Consider the following 27,812-nt stretch of genomic DNA (forward strand, 5'->3'; position numbering starts at 1 on the left):
GAGTTTGATTCCTTTTCTCCCTTGAATGAGAATATTTACATAAACCTTTAATTTAGACTCCGCAACAATGAAACATTATAGGCCAATATCAAACCTCCCATTTTTCATTAAAATAACTGAAAAAGCGTTTTTTTCAACAGCTGAACAACTTCTTGGCTGTAAATAATGTGCTCTACAAATAAACTTGTCTTGCCCTCTCATGGCCGTAATGTGAAATTCTACTGATTCCCTTTAAAGTTAGACTGTATAAAGAGATATTAAGGTGTTTACTACATTTAAAATACATCTCAAATCTGTTGCAAAGATATTTCAAACAAACTGAGCAACCGACTGGTTTGACTTTCTTTATTTGGACTTCAAATCCTCCATGCTGGTTCTTTAACACTGATTACTGAAGTTCAGGTTGAGCAAAGTGAGTTTCAACAAGATCTTATATCAAGTTGACTCATTGATGTGAACAGTCCAGTAATATTTGAAAGTGATGTTTGTTACCAAAATGATAATATTAATGAAATGTTAGTTTATTTCATTAAATATGTGGAAAAAAGTGTTTTTCTTTGCAGTTTAATTTGACAAATCTCTGCTGTTGAACCCGGAAAAATAAACTGAACAGAAAATGAGAACTAATTACACAAATATGGAGCCAAAAACTATTTGACACCACAATAAGGACACGTTTTCAAAGTGTTGTTGTCGTGGAAGGAACACAGTCTGATAACCCTCCCTCTTCTTCCTGCTCTCAAACTCAGCAGCTCCACTCTGTCCACGTTTCCTTGTTCCCTCCTTCACATCTGCAGCTTGAAGATGGGCGGAGCCGACATGGGGTGAACTGGAAGAGCTGACGTCCTCATTGGCTGCAGAGTCATGTGATATTTAAATCAGAGCTGGAACTAGTTTTATCTTTGAGGAAGTGAAACTCACACAGTCTTTGCTGCTGAGAGGTGAAATGGCGCAGAGAGGAGTTCAGCTGGACCGAGACAAATTTTCTTGTTCGATCTGTCTGGACCTGCTGAAGGATCCGGTGACTATTCCCTGTGGACACAGCTACTGCATGAGCTGTATTAAAGCCCACTGGGATGAAGAGGACAAGAAGGGAGTCTCCAGCTGTCCTCAGTGCAGGCAGACCGTCTCACCGAGACCCGCCCTGGTGAAAAACACCATGTTGGCAGATTTAGTGGAGGAGCTGAAGAAGACGGGACTCCAAGATGCTCCTGATGATCTCTGCTACGCTGGACCTGAAGATGTGGCCTGTGACGTCTGCAGGGGGAGAAAACTGAAAGCTATCAAGTCCTGTTTATCCTGTCTGGCATCTTACTGTGAGAAACACCTCCAACCTCACTATGACGCAGCTCCATTCAAGAAACACAAGCTGGCCGACCCCTCCAAGAAGCTCCAGGAGAACATCTGCTCTCTTCACGACGAGGTGATGAAGATCTTCTGCCGCACCGATCGGCAGATTATCTGTTATCTCTGCACGATGGATGAACACAAAGGCCACGACACCGTCCCAGCTGCAGCAGAGAGGACGGAGAAGCAGAAGGAGCTCGAGGGGAGTCGAGGAAACATCCGGCAGGAGATCCAGGAGCGAGAGAAAGACGTGCAGCTGCTTCAGAGGGAGGTGGAGGCCGCCATCGCCTCCGCCAAAGAAGCGACGGATCACAGCGAGGAGATCTTCGCCGAGGTGATCCGTCTCATCCAGAAAACCAGCAGCGACGTGAAGCTGCAGGTCAGATCCCAGCTGGAAACCGAAGTGAGTCGAATCAGAGAGCTTCAGGAGAAGCTGGAGCGGGAGATCGCCGAGCTGACGAGGAGAGACGACGAGCTGAAGCGGCTCTCGCACGCAGAGGATCACAACGAGTTTCTGAGCAACTACCGCTCGCTGTCAGCACTCGGAGAGTCCACACACTCATCCGCCGTCGACACTCGTCCTCGGAGATACTTCCAGGATGTGACGGCAGCTGTGTCGCAGACCAGAGATAAACTACAGGACGTCCTGAGGGAGCAACGGACCGACATCTCACTGACAGTGACCCAAGTGGATGTTTTACTGTCACAACCGGAGCCCAAGACCAGAGCTGGATTCTTAAACTATTCACGTGAGATCACACTGGATCCAAACACAGCAAGTACAAACCTGTTATTATCTGAGGGGAACAGAAAAGCAACATATAAACAAAACAAACAGTCTTATTCTAAACATCCAGACAGATTCACTGACTTCCATCAGGTCCTGAGTAGAGAGAGTCTGACTGGACGTTGTTACTGGGAGGTGGAGAGGAGAGGAGACATAGTTGGAGTCGCAGTCGCATACAAGAATATCAGCAGAGAAGGAAACTCACATGAATGTTTATTTGGATTTAATGACAAATCATGGTTATTAGATTGCGACTTGGACGGTTATATATTTTATGACAACAAAGTCCAAACTAAAATCTCAGGTCCTCGGTCCTCCAGAGTCGGAGTGTACCTGGATCACAGTGCAGGTATTCTGTCTTTCTACGACGTCTCTGAAACCATGACTCTCCTCCACAGAGTCCAGACCACATTCACTCAGCCGCTCCATGCTGGAGTTAATATTTACTGGAATGAAGAATCTGCTGAGTTCATTAAAGTCACATAGACAGAAGTGATTAAAGGGACAGTTGGTTAAAACGTGTTTGTCTTCACTGCACTGAGATCAGCTGTCAGTCCCACTTTTCCGTCTCTAAATGTTTCAGGAACATGTTTTCTTTGTTTGGTGTGTTTTACGTGTTGTTGTGTCTCCTCCGCTGCCCGGGCCTTCACTATCTCACTCATCTGGAATCACATTCATCGGTTCTGACGGACCGAACGCTGCCGCTGGTCTAATCCATGTAAAGACCAGGTCGTGGAAACTGTGCCGATCGTTATTTGATCGTACACAGATGATATTCTGAGTCAGAAGCAGCTGATTGTGTGGATGAAGGGAATCTGTGCATGAAATCGTTCAACTAAAGTCATTTAGAGGATTTTACTCATTTAATGTGGGAACAAACTGAAGCGTTACATGATGTGTAAAGATGTTGTTTTTGGAATTAATGCTGAAGTTAGCTTAGTTTTTATTGTTATTATTCCAGCTGGAGTCATTGAGGATCAACTTTAACCAACTTTGAAATCAAAAGAAGGTTAATAGTCATTTTTACTATGTTTTTTGAGCAATAGCTAATATTTTTCAATGATTATTTCACACTTATAATGTTAATGGATACAGGTTCTTCTTTCTTGTGGGTCCAGTTTTATAGTTACATTAGAGTTGATTTATTTTTGCTTCTAGTCTTGAATTGATCTGATCATGTCTGCATGTTGATTATAATCAGAGTCAGCTGCAATATGACGGGTTTATTGTGTCATTAAAATATATGGATGGACTTTACGTTTCTCTCCAGGTGGGGAGTCTGCAGTTGTGTGACTGTTGTGTTCTTTGATTTGATTTCATATAATCTTTGTTCTATCTGTTGTTTTGACTATTAATACTGTTGTGTTGAAAAATCAATAAAGTTCACTGAGTGCAAACATTCAATATCTTCAAATGCTGCATTTGTTCACCATCATTTGGTTCATCAGAGTATTTTGTCTGGAAGCAGCTGAGTGTTTTCTCCAGCGAGCCAGTCGGTCATTGACTTCTATTCATTTAAATACAGGAAAAGAAATAATAATAAAATAGCACGTTCTTTTTTTAAATCAAAGTGTTTATGTCGACATGTTCACCATGATGGAATCATTTATTACAATTATTTAAAAAAAAAAAACACATTTATTTTAAAATATAGTAGCCGATATTAAATTGCATGTTTTGGGGATATTCTTGTATTTAAAGTAAAATAAAAAAAATGTAAAAACACTTTAAAAAGTTACTGTTTGTTTAAGATATTTTCAAAAGTCGATGATATAAAGTATCAAAAGGAGAAGAGCTGAGGAGGAGAGGAGAGGAGGAGCGGATGTGAGGAGGTGAGGAGGAGAGAAGTTTCAGGAGAGGAGGTTCAGGAGAGGAGAGGACGTGAGGAGGAGAGGAGGTTCAGGAGAGAAGAGGATGTGAGGAGGAGAGGAGAGGAGGTGAGGAGGTGAGGATGTGAGGAAGTGTGGTGGTGAGGAGGAGAGGACGAGAGGAGAAGAGGAGGTGATGATAGGAGAGGAGGAGGAAAGGAGAAGAGGAGGTGAGGAGGATAGGAAGAGAGGAGGAGAGGAGAGGAAGAGCGGATGAGAGGAGGAGGGGAGGTTCAGGAGAGGAGGAGAGGATGTGAGGAGGTTCAGGAGAGGAGGTGACTCTAAGCTAACGTGTCTGAGTCTCCTGAAGTTCTCTGTCACCACGGTAACATGAATGAGTGATCAGCGTCTCTCAGTAAAGTGACTGGCACCTTATTCTTCTCCTCTCCAGGGAGAAAAACATCTGAGAGATGAAAGGTTTAAACTGGGATCTCCATCATTCTCTGGTTCAGAGAGACTTTCAGGAAGCCAGACAGATTTTATGAACCCAACATCTGCAGGATTTTTACAGAACTTTGTCTGTCCTTCTTTTTAAGAGCAGGACGCAGCGCGATTCAACGACCCGACTCACGACCATAAAAACACTCGCGGCTCTCGCTTTGACTTTTTATCATATTTTAGACGACATGCTATAGCAGGGGTGGGCAAAGTACGGCCCGCGGGCCACATCCGGCCCGTTGGTCTCTTTAATCCGGCCAACTGAAGATTGGTACAGAATTGCCCAAATCAAATCATATCATAATTACGACTGCATTCATTTGTAATACCTGGCGGTCCACCAGGTGGCGCACTAGGCGCAGTGATATGTTGACTTGATTTTGCGGAGGCCGGGCTGCTCTCTGTTGTTACTCTGCTGCTGCTCTGAACACATCTGCAACAATGAACGGGCCAAAGAAAAGAAAAGTCGACAGCGAGCGCCGAGTGTTTAATAAGGAACGGACGACTAAATCCTTTTCCACTGAAGTCCGGTCGAAGGCCGTGTGTCTTATTTACCAAGAAACCGTCGCGGTTTTAAAGGAATACAACATCAGCCGTCACTTTTCCACCGAGCATGCTGATTGCGCGAACAAGCAGTCAACGCAGGAACGGACCGCTCGGAGGTCGGCAGATAGTTTGGAGCAAAACACCTTCATCTGACAAACTGCCGTCCAAGAATCAAGCACCAAGACAAGTTATTTGCTGGCATTCAAATTAGCAAAGACCAGCAAGCCTTTCTCCGAAGGGGAGTTTCTCAAAGAGTGCTGGTGGAGACAGCAGGTGTCTGGTGTCCTGAGAGAAGAACAAATTAGAAGACATGAGCTCATCACGCAGGACAGTGACGAAGACTTGGCGAGCAGGATAAACAAAGAAGCGGAGTCATTTACAAGATATTTCTTGGCACTGGACGAAAGTAACGACATAAAGGACACCGCTCAGCTTTTAATGTTTATCAGAGGGATTAACGACAATTTTGAGATAACGGAGGAGTTTTTGGCCGTAAAATCCCTGAAGGGGAAAACGCGGGGAGAGGACTCGTCGTGTCGGGGGTCATCGAGAGGCACGAGCTACCTCACCAACGTTACCACGGACGGATCGCCAGATTTGACTGGAAAAAACGTCGGGTTGCTCAAAAGAATCCAGGAGAGGGTGAAAGAGGACAACCCTGAGCAGGAGGACATTTTCTTACGCTGTGTAAATCCGTCCTGCAGCTCGACCACGTAGTGAAGCCAGTTGTAGAAGTGGTGAACTTTATTGGAGCGAGGGGACTTCACCATCGTCAGGTTATTAAGTTTCTTGAAGAAACTGACTCTGATCACCAGGACTTGCTTCACCACTCCAACGTCCGCTGGTTAAGTTTGGGGAAAGTACGTCAACGAGTGTTGGAGCTCAAACGGGAGATTATCTCATTTTTGGAGCTACTTGAGAAAGCTGACGGTTTTCCTGAGCTGAGTGACAGATTGTCTTTGTGATTTATCTTTTGCTGAGGACGTACTGACACACATGAATGAGCTGAACGTGAAGCTACGAGGGAAAGACCAGTTTGTCCATGAAATGTACACAAACGTCAGAGCCTTCAAAACCAAGCTAGCTTTATTCTCAAAGCAAATGTCAAACAAGTCATTCGCTCATTTCCCATACTGGCTACGCTGAAAGACGTCCTGGACATGAAGACAGACAGGACATCACTGGACGACCTGCACGGAGAATTCTGCCATCGGTTCTCTGATTTTGGAAAAATTGACATGTCCCTCCAGCTGGTGTCGTGTCCATCCAGCTGGTGTCGTGTCCCTTCAGCTGGTGTTGTGTCCCTCCAGCTGGTGTCCCTTCAGCTGGTGTCATGTCCCTTCAGTCCCTTCAGCTGGTGTCGTGTCCCTTCAGCTGGTGTCGTGTCCTGTCCCTTCAGCTGGTGTCGTGTCCATCCAGCTGGTGTCTTGTCCCTTCAGCTGGAGTCGTGTCCATCCAGCTGGTGTCTTGTCCCTTCAGCTGGTGTCGTGTCCCTCCAGCTGGTGTCATGAATTAAGGTGTGAGCGGCGACACGAAGGAAATGATTCACCGGTGTGACGGGACTTTAAGAGGAAAAGAGAAGAAATCACGGAACAAAAGTCATTGGCAGGATTTGACTGATTTAACGGGGGAACAAGCTAAAGCTTCACGTGATGAATAACGATGTTCAAGATGTTGTTTTGATCAATTCATGCTGATCTTAGTTTAGTTTTTATTCCAGCTGGAGTCATTGAGGATCAACTAACAAACTTCTGCAGCAATTTTAAATAAAAAGACGTTCATGAATCATTTTTATGATGTTTTTTGAGTCACAGCAAAGTTTTCTTATTCATATTATTTTCCACTTATAATGTTAATGGATACAGGTTCTTCTTTCTTGTGGGTCCAGTTTTATAGTTACATTAGAGTTGATTTATTTTTGCTTCTAGTCTTGAATTGATCTGATCATGTTTGCATGTTGATTATAATCAGAGTCAGCTGCAATATGACGGGTTTATTGTGTCATTAAAATATATGGATGGACTTTACGTTTCTCTCCAGGTGGGGAGTCTGCAGTTGTGTGACTGTTGTGTTCTTTGTTCTTCTTCTTTTTACCATTAAACTATTTTTCCAGAATTCTTTTGCTCTTTTCCCAATTTTGTTTTTAAACGTGTTGCTCAAAATGAGCATTTTATTTTCAGACAAACAATTCAAATTCTCGGTTTTAACTTTTGACAGATGAGCTCATGATGAGAACTGAGGAGCATCTGTCAACCCAGAGATCCCAAGAAGAGTTCGCCTCCTAAAAACTGACCTCAGCAAGGTTTTTTTAAATGCTGTAAACAATAAAAGGGTTAAACACACAGTGTCTGCTTCAAACCGCTCGTCTTCCTGGAATCAGTCAGAGCCTGATAACCCCTCCCTCCTCTTCCTGATATGAAACACAGCAGGTCCGTCCGCACCTTTCCTTGTTCCCTCCCCTTTAGATCTGCACTTCACAGACGGGTGGAACCAACATGCTGGAAGAGCTGAAAGGCCCCATTCACTGCAGAAACACATGATGTGGAGATCGGTGCTCAAACTAGTTTCAACTTTGGACATTGAAAGACACAGTCTTTGCTGCTGAGAGGTGAAATGGCGCAGAGAGGAGTTCAGCTGGACCGAGACAAATTTTCTTGTTCGATCTGTCTGGACCTGCTGAAGGATCCGGTGACTATTCCCTGTGGACACAGCTACTGCATGAGCTGTATTAAAGTCCACTGGGATGAAGAGGACAAGAAGGGAGTCTACAGCTGTCCTCAGTGCAGGCAGACCGTCTCACCGAGACCCGCCCTGGTGAAAAACACCATGTTGGCAGATTTAGTGGAGGAGCTGAAGAAGACGGGACTCCAAGATGCTCCTGATGATCTCTGCTACGCTGGACCTGAAGATGTGGCCTGTGACGTCTGCAGGGGGAGAAAACTGAAAGCTATCAAGTCCTGTTTATCCTGTCTGGCATCTTACTGTGAGAAACACCTCCAACCTCACTATGACGCAGCTCCATTCAAGAAACACAAGCTGGCCGACCCCTCCAAGAAGCTCCAGGAGAACATCTGCTCTCGTCACGATGAGGTGATGAAGATCTTCTGCCGCACCGATCGGCAGATTATCTGTTATCTCTGCACGATGGATGAACACAAAGGCCACGACACCGTCCCAGCTGCAGCAGAGAGGACGGAGAAGCAGAAGGAGCTCGAGGGGAGTCGAGGAAACATCCGGCAGGAGATCCAGGAGCGAGAGAAAGACGTGCAGCTGCTTCAGAGGGAGGTGGAGGCCGCCATCGCCTCCGCCAAAGAAGCGACGGATCACAGCGAGGAGATCTTCGCCGAGGTGATCCGTCTCATCCAGAAAACCAGCAGCGACGTGAAGCTGCAGGTCAGATCCCAGCTGGAAACCGAAGTGAGTCGAATCAGAGAGCTTCAGGAGAAGCTGGAGCGGGAGATCGCCGAGCTGACGAGGAGAGACGACGAGCTGAAGCGGCTCTCGCACGCAGAGGATCACAACGAGTTTCTGAGCAACTACCGCTCGCTGTCAGCACTCGGAGAGTCCACACACTCATCCGCCGTCGACACTCGTCCTCGGAGATACTTCCAGGATGTGACGGCAGCTGTGTCGCAGACCAGAGATAAACTACAGGACGTCCTGAGGGAGCAACGGACCGACATCTCACTGACAGTGACCCAAGTGGATGTTTTACTGTCACAACCGGAGCCCAAGACCAGAGCTGGATTCTTAAAATATTCAAGTGAGATCACACTGGATCCAAACACAGCAAGTACAAACCTGTTATTATCTGAGGGGAACAGAAAAGCAACATTTAAACAAAAAAAACAGTCTTATTCTAAACATCCAGACAGATTCAGTTACTACCTTCAGGTCCTGAGTAGAGAGAGTCTGACTGGACGTTGTTACTGGGAGGTGGAGAGGAGAGGAGGAGTTGAAGTCGCAGTCGCATACAAGAATATCAGCAGAGCAGGAAACTCAGATGAATGTTTATTTGGACGTAATGACAAATCATGGTCATTACGTTGCTCCTTAAACCGTTATATATTTTACGACAACAAAGTCGAAACTGAAATCTCAGGTCCTCGGTCCTCCAGAGTCGGAGTGTACCTGGATCACAGTGCAGGTATTCTGTCTTTCTACGACGTCTCTGAAACCATGACTCTCCTCCACAGAGTCCAGACCACATTCACTCAGCCGCTCCATGCTGGAGTTAATGTTTACTGGAATGAAGGAGAATCTGCTGAGTTCATTAAAGTCACATAGACAGAAGTGATTAAAGGGACAGTTGGTTAAAACGTGTTTGTCTTCACTGCACTGAGATCAGCTGTCAGTCCCACTTTTCCGTCTCTAAATGTTTCAGGAACATGTTTTCTTTGTTTGGTGTGTTTTACGTGTTGTTGTGTCTCCTCCGCTGCCCGGGCCTTCACTATCTCACTCATCTGGAATCACATTCATCGGTTCTGACGGACCGAACGCTGCCGCTGGTCTAATCCATGTAAAGACCAGGTCGTGGAAACTGTGCCGATCGTTATTTGATCGTACACAGATGATATTCTGAGTCAGAAGCAGCTGATTGTGTGGATGAAGGGAATCTGTGCATGAAATCGTTCAACTAAAGTCATTTAGAGGATTTTACTCATTTAATGTGGGAACAAACTGAAGCGTTCCATGATGTGTAAAGATGTTGTTTTTGGAATTAATGCTGAAGTTAGCTTAGTTTTTATTGTTATTATTCCAGCTGGAGTCATTGAGGATCAACTTTAACCAACTTTGAAATCAAAAGAAGGTTAATAGTCATTTTTATTATGTTTTTAGAGCAATAGCTAATTTTTTTAATGATTATTTTCCACTTATAATGTTAATGGATACAGGTTCTTCTTTCTTGTGGGTCCAGTTTCATAGTTACATTAGAGTTGATTTATTTTTGCTTCTAGTCTTGAATTGATCTGATCATGTCTGCATGTTGATTATAATCAGAGTCAGCTGCAATATGACGGGTTTATTGTGTCATTAAAATATATGGATGGACTTTACGTTTCTCTCCAGGTGGGGAGTCTGCAGTTGTGTGACTGTTGTGTTCTTTGATTTGATTTCATATAATCTTTGTTCTATCTGTTGTTTTGACTATTAATACTGTTGTGTTGAAAAATCAATAAAGTTTACTGAGTGCAAACATACAATATCTTCAAATGCTGCATTTGTTCACCATCATTTGGTTCATCAGAGTATTTTGTCTGGAAGCAGCTGAGACAGAAAACAGGGTCGAAAGTTACAGTAGAAATTCCATGATGTCAAATTATTGAGGAACGAACAGCATTTTACTGAGAAAACTCTTTGAGGATCGATGAGTTTGATTAGTTAGTTAGAATAGTTTTTTCACATTCTAGACGACATGCTATAGTATAACATTTTTTTTAACATCAACTTGGACAAACAGACGACGACATTCATGATTTTGGCACTTTATTGTCTGAATCGTCTCATATTCTTTACACAAACACTGTTGTCTTTTTATTCTCATGTTATTTTGTTTTCTTTATTGGAGCCAAATTCATCCTGAAAACATTTCACTCAGACAGACAGAGAGGCTAAGACGTCCGGTAGTTGCGTTTTCTCCGGAGCTCTGTGGGGGGAGGAGGGGGGTGGGAGGGCCGCTGTGTCCGAGGGAACGTGCCTCTTGCCCGGGCCGACCGGCACCGAGGAGCCGATCACTTCCTGCGGCGCGAGGCAGCTCCCTTCTTGCTGCTGCAAAGCGCAAAACGCAAATACGGAGTCAGAGAAAGTCCCTCCGTTACAGGGATGCCTCACGACGACCACACACACAACATCATGGTCCAACAGACATAACAGCTCTGCAGCGCCCTCTGGTGTCACCACATTCTGTGACCCCGACAACGTGTGACCAGAGGGGGCGCTGTGGCATTCATCTTTAGGAAAGTCTACATGGGGTGGGACGTTACAAATGTTTAGTCTTTCAAATGTTTTTGTGTAAAATCACAGGTTAATAATAATTATGGTGAATAAATAAATGCTCAACGGAAAATGTGAAAGACATCTGCAGCATCTTTCTGGTCTGTCGCCTGTTTTAAACACTGAATCTATTAAAAACAACCTTAGTCCTGCAGAAAACAACAACAAAAATGCGACCACATAAATACACCTGAATCCAATAATGGCACGATTGAATTTAACGTGCTCAACTTTTATAATTGATTTCAAAACATGAATTTCAATCTGAATAGCATCATTTTGAAATTGAATTTATGAATTTGAGCTTGAATTTCAGTAAACTTGGAATTGATTTTTAAATATTAAGATTGAACCAATTTGCCCTGAAAGTGCATTTGACCCTCAGAAAATTCAACTTTGTGTTCATCCACATTCAGTTCTTCAAATTCATTCAATTCAATTCCTATTCGTGTCTCATGGAGAGCAATTTAATTAAAAAAATGTATAAATTCAATCGCAAATTCCACTTTTCACATTCAGTTTGTCAACGCAAATAACTCAAGTTGAGCAATTCGAAACATAAAAATACATGATTATTTTTAAAAATAATAAATGACGTATTTTTTTTTAATTCAACTTCCACCGACACACATTTCTGCCCGTCATCGTCGTGTGTCGACTCACGCCGCGACTGCGTGAACAGATTTACGTCCCCGCGACAAGACCACCTAACGCCAGTTTCAGCGTGTGCGTTGGGAGTTTCGCAGCGTTCGTGTTTCAGCACTCACTGTTTCTGCAGCTCGTCGATGCGGTTTCTGAGGGAGACGACCTGAAAAGACAACGCAGCGGTCACCGAAAGCATCTCACCGAAAGCATCTTCACCGGAAACACTGGAACAAACAAAACAACCTGGCTGTTTTGAGATTAAAGTGCAGCCTCAAACACACGACCTCTCCGCACCGACCTCGTATCTCTGCCTCTTCAGCTTCTCCCAGTTGTCGTATTTAATGGCCTCCAGGTTGTGCAGCCACGCCCACAGCTCGTTCGCCTTTTCCCTAACGAACCGAAACAAAAACAAGAAAGCGAATTGATTCAGTGAACGATCTTAAAGATGAAGCAGCTGAAAAGAACACGTTTCATGGGCTCTTTTTCAGGGGCAAATAACCAACCCAGTTTGAACCTGTAAACTGTGATTTTCTAGTTTCTCGTCTCTAGTTTCAAATTCAGCGTATAGCGCCACATTTTTCACTTCTAATTTTGGCAAAACTGCAAACAAAGATTGATCTTAATTGCTCTCTTCTCTTTGAAAACCACTGTTAGCTATTAGCAGCTCCTGTTCGCTGCGTACCGATTGGATAAACAGCCGTCAGTGGATTCACAAAGAAAAGTTTCTCAGGCAACTTCTGCAGTGACGAGAGGGGTGTTTTTTTTTTGTGTGATTTCAAAGCAGACTTATGGACATTCATTTGCAATGGACACTGGAAAGTAATAGGACTCTTTGAAGTGTAACTGGCACTCGATTAAAAGTGACGTGTTTCATGTCTCCGTGTCCAGATTTGATTGAGTTATGACTCAGAAGAAGGCGACGCTGTGGGTTAAACTGCGCAGGTCAAACAGGGAATCACTTCATTTTCCCTTTTGGTCTCGATTTTTGGATAAAAACATGAAAGAGAGATGAACAAATCCTGCAAGTTTACAAAAGTTCAATCACTTAAATTTGAGTAACTTACAATCAGCAGTGTCCAAAAACAAAGAAAAACAAGATATTTTGCATATAAACTGCTTGTCATTAGAAATCGTGATGTTAGTTTTTTGATGTTTTTGTCCTTCCGTGTGCAGAGATTTGTCGGGTCGTGTGATTTCGACTCATCTGCACCTAACAGATGTTAAACCATCGAACCCAGAAGACACGCCGACGCGTCTCGAGCGCGACTCGTCGCGTTTTCCTACTTCAGCTTGTCCTCGCTGAAATTGTCGATGTTCAGGGGTTTGATTCTCTCCGCCAGAACCTTCTTCTTCTTTTCTCTTTCGGTCTGCTTCTTGCCTCTCCTCTGGTCAACCTAGCAAAAAGACAGACGAGCTGAAACCTCCCACGTTTTCACCGCCTCGTCTCGCTGCCCGGTCATTTTTGTGTACGAGGCTGAAGCCAAATGAGAAATCGCAACAGAAACAGAAGATGAATTCTTGTGTGAACAAAGTACCCGCTGCAGGTGGCTGCTGAAGCCCGATCCCATGCTGCTCAGCGCATTCTTCTTCTTGGCTTCATCGTCGGCCTTCCTCCGGCCTTCGGCCTCCTCCTTCCTCTGACGCTCGGCCTGGAAAAAACGTTTTAAAACAACGTCGGAAAATCGACTCGATCTCGAGCGTAAAGACGGTCGCTTGTCACGGTTCCACGTTCATTCTTTCACGACGGTTAAATATGTCAACGAAGAGTTTTGAAAAGCAACTCGAGCAACGTACTTGAAACTCTAAACCAGAAGAGGTCACGTGTGACGCTGTTTGTACAAATTGGTGTTAAATGACTTTTTTTCGGGGTTTCTTCTGTCAAAAATCTAAATAATTGAAGCCGTTGGTGACAGTCGCAGTACCGTTAAAAGAATTCGGTTCCAGATTTGAGCTGTGAAAGGTGTCAGGATTCGGTGGAGGAGGGGTGCAGCGTACCTCCCGCCTGGCCTGCCGCTCCTTGTCCTTGTCGGAACGAATCCTCTGCTGCTCGGCTCGCTCGGCGCGACGCTTCTCCTGAAAGCGCAAACAAAAGATCAAAAACATGTTTCCTCCCCAAAATGCCCAGAAATGATTTATTTACACATATCTGTATGATATTATCCTTTTTTTTTATTTATTTTTTTTGGAATACAATCTCACAATTCTGTCTTTGAGAGCGATCAGCTCCTCCTCCTCCTTCTTCCTGCACTCAAAGTGAGCGTCGATCAGCGACTGCAGCTCCACCAGATCTTTGTTTTGCCGTTTCTTGTGGATGTCCTGGTGTAAAAGACAGAGACAAGGTACAAAGTAGGTCATAATCTACGAGTTAAATCGGGTTAAACTGCACAACTTCGCTCTTACGTAGGCCTTAGTTGTCGCTACATATTTCCACCTATAGTGACCGGGTGGTGGAATAGATGAGCGAGATCCGGTTGCACCAGCTATTCCTTAATCTATTGCTAATTGGGAGTCCTTAAGCCGTCAGTAATTTCTGGAGGCTTCGCGTTACATTAGCTACTAATAGCATGACATTTTCTGAATCGTCAACTGAACTCGGTTGCATTGTGGGTAATGTAGCAGGGAATAAAAAAGATGATATCTCAGGGTCCTGCTGCATCAGTTTTGATTTTGATTTTTAGCTTTTATCATTATTTTGTGTGGAAAACGATTTGTTTTTCTACCACAGACTGTATATAAAAGTGGACGCAGCTTCCGTCTCTGAAAAAAATTATGCCGATGCAGAAGTGTGTTAATCTGCAATACCACCGAGTGCCACTAGAGGTCGGCTAAAAAAGAATCCTCCGACTCCATCGACTCCTCTTCAACTCGTCTCATAAAATTCTCAGTCAATACAATTTTTCCGAGAGTTATCTCGGTGTTGTTGGCTAAAGTCGCTCCTTCTTTTTCGTTTTCTGTGCAGGAATGACTTCAGTGGCTGAGCGGAGGAAGGCCTTGAAATTACAACAATTGCATTTCATACTTTAAGCACCAGGTTTGGAAAGAGAATTGTTAAATAAAGCTCTCAGGTTGAATACTTTTCTTACGTCAAAGTCCACTTTCTCGCCGTCGGGGATCTTCGGAGCGGTCGGCCTGTTTGAAACGGTGACATGAACAAACCGCGAGTTATTCATAAGACGCAGCGATGCGAAAAACATCGACCGCTTCGATGACAGACGGTCAATTTTACTCACTTAAACTTTGGCTTCTCTTCTGGTTATTCCGGCGTCCAACGACAGCGACGACGACGACGACAGGGAGAGAAAAGATGGAACCGTTAGAGACGATGGGAGAGACGACAAAGTGTAAAGGAACTGCCGGTTAATGAGGGAGAAGATCCACGTGTACAAGCTGAGTTACGATCTGAGGGCTGCAAGTTGTTTCGCACCTCCAGTCGATCGCCGCGACGATGCAAGAGTGAGTTTTTAATCTGAGCATTTCTTTCAGTCGACAGTGACCTAATAGCTGCGCACCACCCTCTGTATTAAAAGTTGTAAATACACGGCGATACGGGGTATAGCTATGAGATCACAGCTAAAGCCAGCGGCCGATTAACATACCTCAGTGGATCTGTAAAAAAAACTAAAGCATAAAAAAATTATAGTTTGCTGCTTCACAAGTAGTTCTCAGACTATTTTGGGGGGGATTTTGTCACTTTTAAACAGCCTTGTCAAGCTACGCTGAAACACGCTACCGGCAGCAGCTTGATATTGAACAGACTCGTGGAAACATAAGCTCATTCACCAAAATGTCAAACTATTTCTTATATAATGTTGTCATATCCACTGAAGCCGTATTTACTGTTTATTTTACTTTAAAGGGTAAAGGTTAGTACACAGAAATGAGGCCACTGTTAAATCAGATGTTACTTTAATTTTCCATTTTCACAATTGTTAATTTGTCGTGAATTAGTGTGTCAATCAAACCGATATAATCATAGACATTTGAAGTGCTCATCGGGATCAGTAAACTTTGTCATGAACCACCACGTTCAAATATCTAACAGTTAAATTTTTTTCGAAACATACATTAACATCAGCGCACACTTTTCACAACGGGGGATTCAGATGTTGTAATAATTGTTAATTGTTGTTTTTTTTGTGGTAAAGACACAACCGGGATTGGGATGTGTGTGTGTGTGTGTGTGTGTGTGTGTGTGTGATTAGGTTTTTAAAAAAAAAAAAAAAAAAAAAAAAATATATATTTTTTTTTAATATTTTTATGGGATCTTCACACTGAAATAAAAGAATCAGACAAAAAAACAAAACAAAAAAAAGCAGGCAAAAGCAACCAGCGACTCAGCAGGAAATACAAACTACCATCTTGATCTCCTTCCTCCGCTGGCGGCACAGATTCATGCAAGGAAAAAAAAACAAACAGAAGAAGAAGCAGAGATGAGCAGTGGGGCCTCGCAACCATGACGCAGCCATTTAAAAAATTTTTTTTTTGTATGAATCCTTTCAACCCTTGTTTCCTCCACGTCTCCTCGGTCGTCGGACTCGGAGACAAAACTGATTAATTCAGCTTTTTCTCTCAAGGAGGATCAGCGGAAGAACAAAACAATTATTTTCGTGTGTGTGGAAGGTGCGAAGGACGCCCGACAGAAATATCCAATCAGCAGAAATGAGAGAAGAATTCAAATGGACATACCTTCCTCTTCATAGGCGTCTGCATGCAGCAAAGCGTCCAAAGCAAGAGCAGAACAGAAATCATTAGTGGTCGGACTGGGACGGCCGCTTTCTGTCCTCTTTACAATGCAAACAGCTTACGAAGCGCATTTACCAGATTGGGGTGTTCGTGGTGGTGGCAGCCAAAGCACAAGTCCCATATGACGCCATGCATTAATCCTGCGTTTTACACTGCGGTGCAGCTGCAGCACGTTTCTTTTATAATATTTCTTTCATAAAGTTTTATTTTGATGGGGCATCTGCAGGTTTTCTGACTGCAGACGTTCATATTAACTGTTAACTGTGGATTTCGCCCACTTTTAATGCAGTATTCATGGTGGATTATGAGTCTGAGATGCCCCCCCCCCTTCCTACATGGGAGCAGGACAGATTTTACGTCTCCTTAGAGTTGCATCTTTCAGTTTCTTTTTGCAATTGTTTTCTTTTTCTTTGTAGTTTGCTTGCGCAGCTTTGCGGTTGTTTTGTCCATCATTTGAAACAAAGGTTCTGGCCTGGTAGGTCTGTTCAACAATCTTTGCATGACGGTATCTATCTATATAGATAAATATATATATATATATATATATATATGTCTACATGTTCTATCATGCTTTGTCCTCAAAGTTAAGCTCCTGGTTGACTCGCCCAAAAAGAAACTGTTACCGTCCCTCCTGGAAACATGGCAGGTTTGGGTTCTTAATAAAACCACAGATTAAATGCCTAAAAAGAGGCCATAAATATTTTCCTGAATAGTGGCCTCTTGTGGTTGTGGAAGGAAATACTAGATTGCAGACGAATTACTTTCTGCTTGCCTCAAGCTTTGATGCAAACGTTATTGCCGATTGTCACCCTTCCCCGTGTCAAATTCTTTACCAATTTATGATAAAAAAAATAAAAAAGAATTCAGCCAACAAATTGTCTGCCTGCCTGCAGTACATGCTGATTTCTTCAAACAATGGAGGCAAACCCTCCCTCACCTTAATCAAGTAAAAGTAAAACTGTAGAGGTGGAAGACGAGAAATTGCTTACCTATTAGTTCGGTGGAGTGTTTAATAGGCTGTAAAGCACTTTTTTGTGGTATTTATGGCCTGTGGCTTGTTAAGGATTGTTTGAGGTTTGTTTTGGGGACTTTCTGCCCTCTAGTGGTCGGAAGATGCCTAATGCAGACAGTTGGTCAACCAACAGTGTATAAAACCTTTTTTTTTTTTTTTTTTTTTTTTTTTTAATACTTTTTAAAAAACTGCTGAAGCAGAGACATTGAAGCATCAGTTCAACAAGCAAACACTAAAGCATGGGACTTCTGCAGTGACTCCATCTCTTGACGCAGATCACAGATGCATCGGAACAAAACAAAATGGAGGACTTGAATAGTGAGGATGATTGTTTTGCATCACAACACCCCAATGTAAATGCTCTAGAGCAAATGGCCAAAAACTCACTCTTCGTCTACACACAGAAAAAAAAAATAGTTTGCTAAACATGGACAAAAGGGAGGTGAAGAAATGGCTTTTACATGACAGAAATTACCCATCATCCTCTCTGCTATTGGCCTTAAAGAGTGACACGTGAGTTTGCAAAAAAAAAAATACAAACAATGGAAATGGTCATGAACAATCAAAACGAGACATTAAAATGGAGAAGAAGGCCACGGATGAGACGGAGAAATTGATTCATGTAAAGACTGCTGAGTTTCTTCCTCTCCCTTTCAACTTTAATATGCACAGCTCATATTCAAAAACACACATCTGACACTAAGCAACAATGCAGAAACAGAACAAAATGTTTTGTTTGGATTGAGTGTCAGCTAACACTGATGGTGATGCAATGGTGTGATATAAACTGTGGACATTTTTCAAAGCAAAACTTGATGTTTGCTGTGGTGTCATTAGAACAAGACTAAAAGTGTCCCGCTGGCCTTCTGTTCTGAGCGCACGTGATAAAAAAAAAAAAAGTGGGTTTTATGAAGAGCGGTGGGAATAAGGAAGTATTCACGCAATGGGGCTAAAAATTTGAAATTTCTTTTGAGTCTGGCGCTCGAGGAAAAAGTGTTGGAATTCAATCGAAATCAAAATGTTTTTCGTTTTTGGACGCATTGAATGTGAGCAGCAAATAGCAACTAAAATCATAAGAAATCTTTTACAAATTTTGACCTGAAGGTAGGAAAAGATATCATTAGCCACGTTTCCACCAAAACCTCCCTGAACTTTGAATTTTAGGGACTAATGTCCTGCAGCTTTCCCAAGGAACTAAAAGATTTCTTCAGCCCTTTTTTTTTTTTCTTTAAATCGGTGTTTCCCCTGCAGTCTAAAGACCCGTGAAGTTTAGGCAACATTAGTCTGCCACAGTATCAAAAATCAGCGGCCGTTTCACATTATTTTAACATGCAATACAAAAGAATGACAGCAGAATTTTAAGATGGACCTTCTTATGGTGGAGTACCGTCTCGAATTCGAGCTGAGCGTTGTCAGTCCTAGAAAACAGTCCTAGAATTTGGTCTGCAGATCCACAATGAAGAAAAATTCTATAAACTTGTTTGCTGGTGGAGATTTTTCTTTATATTTTTTTTAAAACAGTGTCTGCAAAACACTGAAAAAAGTACTTGACCAATCAAGAGTGGTCAGCACTACAGGTCCTACCCCAAAAGTACCTGTGCTTTTTGAAAGTACTACCTTTAAGCAAATACTTTCTGGGAGGTAATACAATCGTTCTGGTTCCTGAAGGGGAAACACAGGAAAAGGAACTGAGTTCCTCAAAAGGTTCTTAGTTCCAGAGGGAAGTTCCTGCACAGAAAAGGTGGCTATTGAGTTTTCAAAATGGAAAATGATCAAACTCTGGGGAGCATGAATTTAATTTATCATTGAATTTTAATGCAAACCAAGAACACAACTAGTGAAGTGATTTTATTTTATTGGAATGTAATCTAAATTAATTTTGCAAATTTGCTCCTGACCTCATATTAACATGGGTGTAAATCATCATAATTAATTGTGATATAATAATTATCATTAGATAATGTGTGGGTTCTACATTAGCTGTTTCAGTTTTCCTGAAGATAAAAAAAAAGATTTAAAAAAAAAACATCTGTTCTGCTGTAAATTCATTCCTGAAACTGAATTTACTTCGCAGACTCACTTTTGTAAAACTGGGCAGTTATGAAGAGGAGGTAACTCCAGTGCAAAGAGCTAAATCGAAGCTGAAGTGAAACTAGATGAGGGGACTGCAAAAAATATCAAACCCAACAAGACAAATGAGTCTCGAGGCTTCAGATTTACTTTAGTTTAGAAACAGTGACAAAAAAGATTAACTGTTGAATGTTATATTTTAGAGAATTGACATAAAGTGGATCACTGCTCCAAAATACTGAAAAAAAAAAAAATGATATAGACATAACTTATATGTCTCAGAAGGAAGGCAAGAGTAGCCCTTGAAAATATTATTGTAGTGGCAATCTGAAAATAAAAGTGGCGCAAATTTGATACCGTTTAATTGTGTTAAAGACGGCTGCAAAGTTTGTTTTCTTATTAAAGTTTTTTTTTGGTGGTGAAGAAATCTACAGATGAAGGGACTATTGTTTTGGCTTTCTCGTGGCTATTTGAAATGTAAAAGCAAAAGCTCAAACCCCGGCTGAATTGTCCTGATAAAGACTCGGTACTTTGACCTGTCAGGGAGGATATGTTTTGCAGCGTGCTGATGTCGACTGGACTGACTATCCTACGGGGCAGAGTGCTGGATGTCCTGCAGGAGAAGGGTGAACGGACTCGCCCATGCCACGTACCTTCCTCCTCATGAACCACCTCCTGCACCGCCTCCTGAGGCTCTGGCTCTGGTTCTGGTTCAGGCTCTACCTCTGGCTCTGCTTCTACCTGGGCCTCCGCCTCAGGGGCTACTTCTACTTCTACTACCTCCTCCTGGGCTACGGGCACGCAGCATGCACCAAACCGCCGGGCAGAGTGGGAGGGTGTCGGAGAAGGCCGTTAATGGAGACCATAGACATGACAGAGCCATTAGAAACCAAAAGGGAGAGATTACTTTAGTTACAGAGAGGATGGATGGGTGAGCGAGGGACAGCGCTGCTGGAGAACAGAGAGAGAGAGAAACAGATGATGATGACAGAAAGTCAGTTGACCTTTCACACAGAAGCCATATTGAACTGCTGGTGCGTAAAACTACTTTGAGAAAGGACAGGATTTTTTTTTGCCTACAAACATCATTTTATGAATTCAGTTTGAAAAATAAAATAAACAACTTCCCTATAAATCCAGAGTTGCCCAGAGAAATAGTTGTTTCTTAAAACAAGGTAACTGAGCTTATATAGATAAACTTACTTTTGTTGTTTAATGACAAGACTTAAGGTAACTATTAAAAGGTTATTCATAAATCTAGCCGAATTCGAAGTCACGAGAGATTTGTTTTTCTCCAGCGGAGAAGCTTTTCAAATATTTAAATGGCTTCGGTTTTAAAATGCCAGATAAAAATATCAACAACAAATGGTGATTTGTTTTTTTCATTATATTTTTTTCTGAATTATGATTAGATACTTATTTGGTGCAAAAATCCTGACTTTTGCAGCAACAAAAGTCGTTACTCTCAAAGTGTTACTCAAACTGTATTGCACTAAGTGATTTAACAATTATAAAGGAGATTGACATGTGCCTAAATATTAGCATTTTAATGCTTAAAATATTTATACCAGAGCTGACAGATTTTGGTCCCAGAAATAGGAAAACCTGAAAAATTCATGATAATTAATTTTAATAAAGATTGTTGCTTGGAACTATCTTTATACATATTATAGTCCCACCATTACTCTAATGTAATTTACTAATATTGTGTTTATATCTCTTTAAGCTGCCAATAATTAGCCTATATTTTTCAAACCAAAATGATGTTAGGAGTTTAAGTTGGTGGGAACTAGCTTGTGTAATTTAATTTCGTTCAAAACATAAAGGATTTAAGTTAAAATAAGTAATACATGCTAATTTACATAAGAATATAAATATTACCCAAAAGAACCCAGTAGCATGTTTTACTTTTAATGTCGAAAAAGCATCCTTAATACAAGATTTTTATTACGTTTAAATTCACGGAACAGCAGCTAAAACTGCTGGTAACCCTTTTTTCATGATGATCACGCAGTTAAGTTTTCCACATCTGCTGTTTAAAATATGGCCGTTGTGTGAATCAGGTCAATGACGATGGAACTGACATGTAAACAATGTCACATGCCAAGAAAATAAATGCGGACAGCCCGGGGAGGCTCGGTCACATTTTTTTCTTAACCATGTGATTGAAAACATCACTCGGTCAGAGAAAAGTCACCCTTGACTTGGAAGCGTTTGACTGACAGCTCATTTTTTTGATCCCAGGTCTAATTTTACTTCTGTTCTGTAAAAACACGTCAAATGTACCTCCGCAAAAACGCATTTCATCACAGGTAAAAAAAACTTGCTATATAACGCAACGAGAAATATTAAAGCTACGTGACATATTTAACATTTGACCACTCTAATCTAAAAGCACTATCCCAGGTCCATTTGGCCAAAGTCCCACGGAGATTCGAATCCAATCTGTGCAGATTCATAATGTATTTAAATGGCAGTTGTCAGAGTCAAACACTTAAAATTAAGGGTGAAACAAGGCAGCTGACAAATTAGTACAGTAAAAGGTCTCGAATGTCGAGTCGATTCAGTCATCTTTACCTTCCTCGTCTTCAGTTATGGAAAACAAAAAAAACAAAAAAAAAAGAAACATGTTGGGACAACAGAAACAAATATAACATGGCGTCATTTCATAATTACATTTAAAAATGAACAAAAACGGACTCTTTTTTTAAGCGGTCAGTCATATGAAAAGCTATTTCAATGTGTTTTCAAATGCACATAAAAAATAGTAAAACTTAACTTTGTTTATCTTAGCAGTGCATTTGAGATATATTTATCATAACAGAGGAGCTAAATTATTCAGGTCAAAGTTCAACTTTCAAGTCGACTGGTTCAAAAGCCAGAAACTGTGAGAGTTGAAAAAAAAAAAGTTTTAATTACACATGACTCATTCATGTTCATTTTAAATAAAGTTACGGCCTGACTTTTTGTCATTTTGTATAACTTGCATGTAAAATAAATTAAACAAATTGAGCGGTTGTCACTTACCCTCAACCTGATCCCTGAAATATTAAAAGATAATACATTCAGAAAAATCTATCAAAAAGAAACTCCCAGTTGGCTTTTCTAATAAAGTTTAGACAGTTTAAACAACATCAGGTGGGATTCACTTACAGTTCTTCAGTGTCAGACATGGTGACAGCAGACTTCACACCTGAAGGGAAAGACAAAGAGCCCGGTGGTGAGTTGAGACTGTGCCGATATGACCAAAAAAAAAAAAAAAGGTGCTGCAGAAATACCAAACATCCCCCGGCTTTGGTGTATTCTTTATTATTATGAAACTAGAAAATGGGTCTCATTGATTTAAACTTGTGATAATAGTTAAACATTTTTTGGGAGAAAACCAGCAGCTAGTTAGCTTAGCATAAAGACCTGAAACAGCAAATTAACAAAAATCCGCCTGCCAACACCTCAAAAGCTCACTAATCCACACGTTATAATCTAATTTGATTATTCTGCACAGAATATGAAGCGTAAACTCAAAAAGTTGTGGTTTATACGAGGACTTTGTCTCTTCTAGATCTTTGCCAAAATCAATGTCTGGAAGACAAAATGGGAACCGACCCCATGAATAATCAATAATCAAACAAGATAACTTGTTATTTAGTGAGCTTTAATGGAACTTTTTGGCAGATTCATTTTTTTAAAAAGAGCCTTTGACGGAGCTACAGCAGTTGTTTTTATGTTTTGTAGTATTTGTGCTAAGCTAAGCTATTAGCCCGCTGGTTGTAGCGTCACAATTAAGCATGCAGACACGAGAGTCTGAAAGTCTGCCAGAAAGTGAACAGCGTATTTGGCAAAATGTCAACTATTCATAAAAAAAAAAATAAAGAAGCATTTTGGGAAAGAAACTTCCAATTAGAGAGCCTATTTATATATATGTATATATATATATTTTTTTTTTTTTTTTTTTTTTGTGCACGACTAACCGCTAAAGCTAAAGCACACGCCTCACAAAAACAAGTTATATATTTCACTTTCTGTTTTTCATTTTTGGAAATTGAGGAAATCTTTGAAATGCTTTTTTTTTTTTTCTTTTTTTTTACAATGAGGAAAACTACTTGTGAGATGTGACTGCAGCCACTTTAAGGTCAGAGAGCTGCAGCATCTGTCCTCACACTGAAAAGCATTTTCACACCTTGTCCACGGGCGTTTACTCCGCTGGGTCGGGAGGTCCCTTATCGTCTTTGCGGGTTTGTTTTGACATGTGAGAATCCAATACGACAGAACGGAACGTTTTCGGCGTCGACGCTTGAGCCACATTTAGCTTAAAGGATATTTAATGCTTCTTCTAGATTAGTGAAGTCATTTTTAAGAGGGAAGTTGAACCAACTTAAAATAAGTATTTTGACGGGGGTTTTTTTTCCAATGCTGTGAGCACCACAAACAAAATCCACTGTTCTGGAGTGGAGATAGAAATCTCTGGTATCTGAACACTTGGACAGATTGATACTTGGGGCAAGCGACAAATCGACAACTGGGATAAATCCACCCTTGAATGTGACACGTTCAAACAATCGTACCCTTCAACTTCAAGCTATTGAAGTGTTTGTGCAAACACGCCAAAAAATCTTGAGCTGAAACTCTCACTGTTTTCCTGGATTCAACACCAGCTTTCACAGCTCATAAAAAAACGAGCTCTCTTATTAAAAAAAAAAAAACTAAACTGGCGTCAGTGTGAAAATGTTCCTTCAGGGCTGAAAGCGCAAATGAAGTCACATCGTCATTTTTAATCGAGTCCAAAAAAAAGGGGAGCGAGGAGGAGCTGTTAGAGGATTTCTGCTCGCTGTATATTCTACATTCAAGTATATCATATTTGATATATATAAATTGTCTTTGGATGACTCTTTCACACTTAGCGGCGGGCACAGCTGCGGGATTAGTTTTGGATCATATTTCCACCCATCAGCTGAGGAACGGGGTCCAAATAGCTGCTTTAATCCCTCGGCTCGGTCCGGCGGGAGGATCCTCCGCGCCCAAAAACGGCCAATCGGCGTCCCAACGAGCCCTTTGATCGAGTCGCGGCTGACAGCGGCCTCACCTCTGTGTGTCCAGCATTCGCTCGGTACATACCGACACTTCATCACTCTGTATATTTAGTGGCCGGTCGCTAAATGTCTTCAGTGTGAGAACACTCGAATGCTGAGAAGTGTTTCTGAAGTCTTTTCTGAAACCAAAACTCGGCGACGAAAACCGAGAGACAGGTGAGGAAATCACACCCGGGGACGATCGAGAGCGGATTTAGATCTAAATGTCAATATGAGATATAAGGACGTCGTAGCTGGATGGAGAAGGAGAGGCTGCATCTCGAAGCCGGAAGATGCTCGCCTCGTTTTAGGGCCGAACACGGGTTACCTTTAAAGCCTTTAGCATTAAAACAAACAAAAAAACTCCAAGAGAGAGCAGAGAGTTATTGTGAGGGCGTCCGCTCACGTGGAACCTCAAACATGATGCTAAACTTGATGAACAAACACGCGTGTCACGCGCAAATGTTCACACGTCAACATGTCCCACGGAGGGCAGAATAACATTCACAGAACCCGAGTACGTGGGGGAGGACGCGGCCGATCATGCCACGGAGACAAATCAAATGGAATCAAATAATAACATCTGATTTCTTTGTGTGGTTTTTTTTTCAGGCTTTGTGGTTCAAAAGAATTTGCATTTCATTGAGGCAAGACCGCAGATAAGCCGCAGCGCTCATGTCCAGCTGCCCCTCCGTCACTTTCATATCAAACAATTCAGCGAGTCTTAGTTCGCAGCCGCAGCCGCCATTCACTGCCAGGGCAACCACAGGAGGCTGCTTGGGAGCGAATGTAGGTGTAAACGCGGCTAAATATTTAAAGTCTGTGGTGCTTTGTGCGGATAAAAAACAGTCAGAGGCTAAATTTGAAAAGCTGGAAAGCAAATTAACGTTGAGTTCTTTTACAGCCACGTAAATGACTTTAATGTAACAGAATATTTGTCAGGATCTCTTTTTTTTTGTTTTGTTTATGCCATAAATTACTCAATTACATTTACACGTTTTTTTTTTAATCCATACGGGTTGTTTTTTTTAATTCTTGGAAATAAAATCTCAGTTAACATTTTTCCATAAAGGGCCCTTTAAAAAATATTTTTTTTATTTTATGAACCTGTAAATCAAACTGTGACGTGGGAAGTGGACTCGTTAACCGCGCCGCTAACCATCCTCAAAGATAAACTACACGTCTCGACATGCAGCACACGTCCCACGTCCAGTTCGAGGCCTCCTTAGGTTACAGCCTGCAAGTGCTGGAGGACAGACGCCGGATCTATTTTTCTGTACAGCTGGATGCTCTTTTCTCCTACAGTACACAAATGCAAAAAAAAAAAAAAAAAAAAAAAAAAATCTACTCTACTCTACTAGTAGAAACTGTGTATGTGTATATGTGTGTGTGTGTGTATGTGTGTGTGTGTGTGTGTGTGTGTGTGTGTGTGGCCAACTCACCTCAGAGAAGAAGAGAAGCTCCTCCGGCGATGAAGATGAAGGTCTGTTAGAATCGGCCGGCTCCGCTCAGAGAATAAGTCCTTGTGTTCCAGTGATACTCGAGACCATCACGTCCTTATTGGCTGCGGGATGAGAGCGAGGTGTGTGTGTGTGTGTGTGTGTGTGTGTGTATAGTGTATATGTTTATGTGTGGAAAAGCGTATGGGGGTGTGTTTGTGTGTGTGGGGGGGGGGGAGGTTGCGGGGGGGGGGGGGGGGGGCAATGGGTGACCCTGGAGAAGGAGATGGGTGAAATACTGCGGATGGAAGAGGAGAGCTCAGGTTTTGGAAAGGAGCAGCTGAGAAGCTTCTGTTGCTAAATTTACATTGATAGAAGGCTCAGAGAAGGGGGGGTGGGGGGGAGGTCAGGGGGGGGGGGGGGGGTTACACATCAGCTCGGCATCCAGACAATGGAGAGATAGTGTGTGTTTGTGTTTGTGTGTCAAGCAGTCAGTCAGTGCAGAGTAGCAGAATAATAGAAGTGGGCTGTAACAACAGAAGGTCCACGTATCAGTTCATTAATAATGTGATTTCTGGAGCCATAAAATACACAATAATATTTTTATTTTACATACGACAGTCTCCATGTAGATTTCATTGCTTCGGTTGTAGTGAAAATGTAACTTATAAGTGTATTTACTCAATTTATTCTGTCAAAAATTTGAAGTGTTTGTACTTTACTTTAAACTTCACCACCTTTAAAACTTCTACTTCGCTAAAGACTGCATTCAAATGGTCAAATAATGGGCCCTTCGTTGAGTCAACGGTATCCCAAAATTTGCCGAAGTTATTTTGTAAGTCTCGAGGTTTTGATTATTAGATGTATGGAAAGATAAGAGAATGCTCACAAACAAGACTTCATTCAATCGGTTTGAACCAGAAATATCTTTATTAATCCCAAAACTGCAATTCCAGCTTACAAAATATGTATTTATTCATTTTATGGACCATTTCCCGAGGTAATGTTGTTTTAGTTTGTCTTCTACCCCTCGATTTGGAGTCTGGATCTTATAAACTCTCCGGAGGTTGACCACTACCAGGGAGGGGTAGTTCAGGGTAGTTCAAGTAAGCAGAATCTTAATTAAATACAGCAGTAAAACGCTCGTTAATTCAACAAATATCCGATATAATAGCGTATTTTCACTTTTGATACTTTAAGTAGGTAGGTAGGTATTTACTTTATTAATCCCCGAGGGGAAATTTTTTCGCTACAGCAGCATACAGAAGCAATAAGATAATAATAGAAATAATAGAATAAAACAATATAGTACATTTAGCTGATGATACTTAAATACTTTTACTTTATAAGTAAGGGTTTTGATGCAGGACTTTAAACTTGTAGTGATTTCACAGTGTGATATCAGTACTTATAGGACCTGAATTTTTCTTCTACCACTTTAGAGCTACCAAACTTAGTTATGTATTAAAACAACAACAACATTTAAGAGTACCAGTCAGGTTTATTCTGCTCCTGTCGGTAGTCGGTGTCGGGTAGTATTCCACCACTGCAGGGGAGAGCTGCTGAATATCCATCTTGAGGACAGATATTATCATCATCCAGATGACGTATCCAGATGAGATTCATGAGCATTTACACCTGCTACTCAAATGTGCTGTAGTTGTATTGATTGCACCTGCAATTGGATCTCGATTATGTATATTATGTTTCGCCCAAAGTCGGCCGGGACAGGCTCCAGGCTCTATTTACATCGGGTATTAACGCTTGTGATATAAATGGGCAGTAAGATCAAAAAACACCTGGTTAATACCTTGGACAGGAAATAGCATGGGTACGGTTGTACTGACTCGATCCGAT

The 27,812-nt window shown here is 41.8% G+C and overlaps 3 protein-coding genes and 1 long non-coding RNA gene across 4 annotated transcripts; 2 read left to right on the top strand and 2 right to left on the bottom strand.

Moving 5' to 3' along the window:
- Window positions 1-908: 908 nt before the first annotated feature.
- LOC138213859 (tripartite motif-containing protein 16-like) lies at window positions 909-3,538 on the top strand. Its single transcript, XM_069175172.1, has one exon. The coding sequence runs from the start codon at window positions 947-949 to the stop codon at window positions 2,618-2,620; it is 1,674 nt and encodes a 557-aa protein (XP_069031273.1). The 5' UTR covers window positions 909-946; the 3' UTR covers window positions 2,621-3,538.
- A 4,054-nt stretch (window positions 3,539-7,592) lies between these two features.
- Window positions 7,593-10,178, top strand: LOC138213895 (tripartite motif-containing protein 16-like). Its single transcript, XM_069175215.1, has one exon. The coding sequence runs from the start codon at window positions 7,600-7,602 to the stop codon at window positions 9,271-9,273; it is 1,674 nt and encodes a 557-aa protein (XP_069031316.1). The 5' UTR covers window positions 7,593-7,599; the 3' UTR covers window positions 9,274-10,178.
- Window positions 10,179-10,456: 278 nt separating this feature from the next.
- On the bottom strand, window positions 10,457-20,251 carry LOC138213817 (troponin T, fast skeletal muscle isoforms-like; the record flags this gene model as incomplete). The annotated part of the gene is made up of 12 exons (XM_069175097.1): window positions 10,457-10,755; window positions 11,748-11,788; window positions 11,924-12,014; window positions 12,910-13,019; window positions 13,161-13,274; window positions 13,621-13,698; window positions 13,825-13,941; window positions 14,709-14,754; window positions 14,856-14,874; window positions 15,981-16,001; window positions 16,312-16,329; window positions 20,104-20,251. Coding segments are annotated over 12 exons (840 nt in total), but the record flags the coding sequence as incomplete, so codon positions are not given.
- Window positions 20,252-26,140, bottom strand: LOC138213897 (uncharacterized). The gene is made up of 3 exons (XR_011179579.1): window positions 25,959-26,140; window positions 22,604-22,643; window positions 20,252-22,491 (listed from the first exon to the last, which is right to left on the bottom strand). It is a non-coding gene; the product is annotated as an uncharacterized lncRNA (long non-coding RNA).
- Window positions 26,141-27,812: the final 1,672 nt, after the last annotated feature.

This window comes from Embiotoca jacksoni, unplaced genomic scaffold, assembly GCF_022577435.1.
Source record: "Embiotoca jacksoni isolate LCO1_2020_lvr unplaced genomic scaffold, fEmbJac1.0.p SCAF_64, whole genome shotgun sequence".
NCBI classification, from domain to species: Eukaryota; Metazoa; Chordata; class Actinopteri; family Embiotocidae; genus Embiotoca; species Embiotoca jacksoni.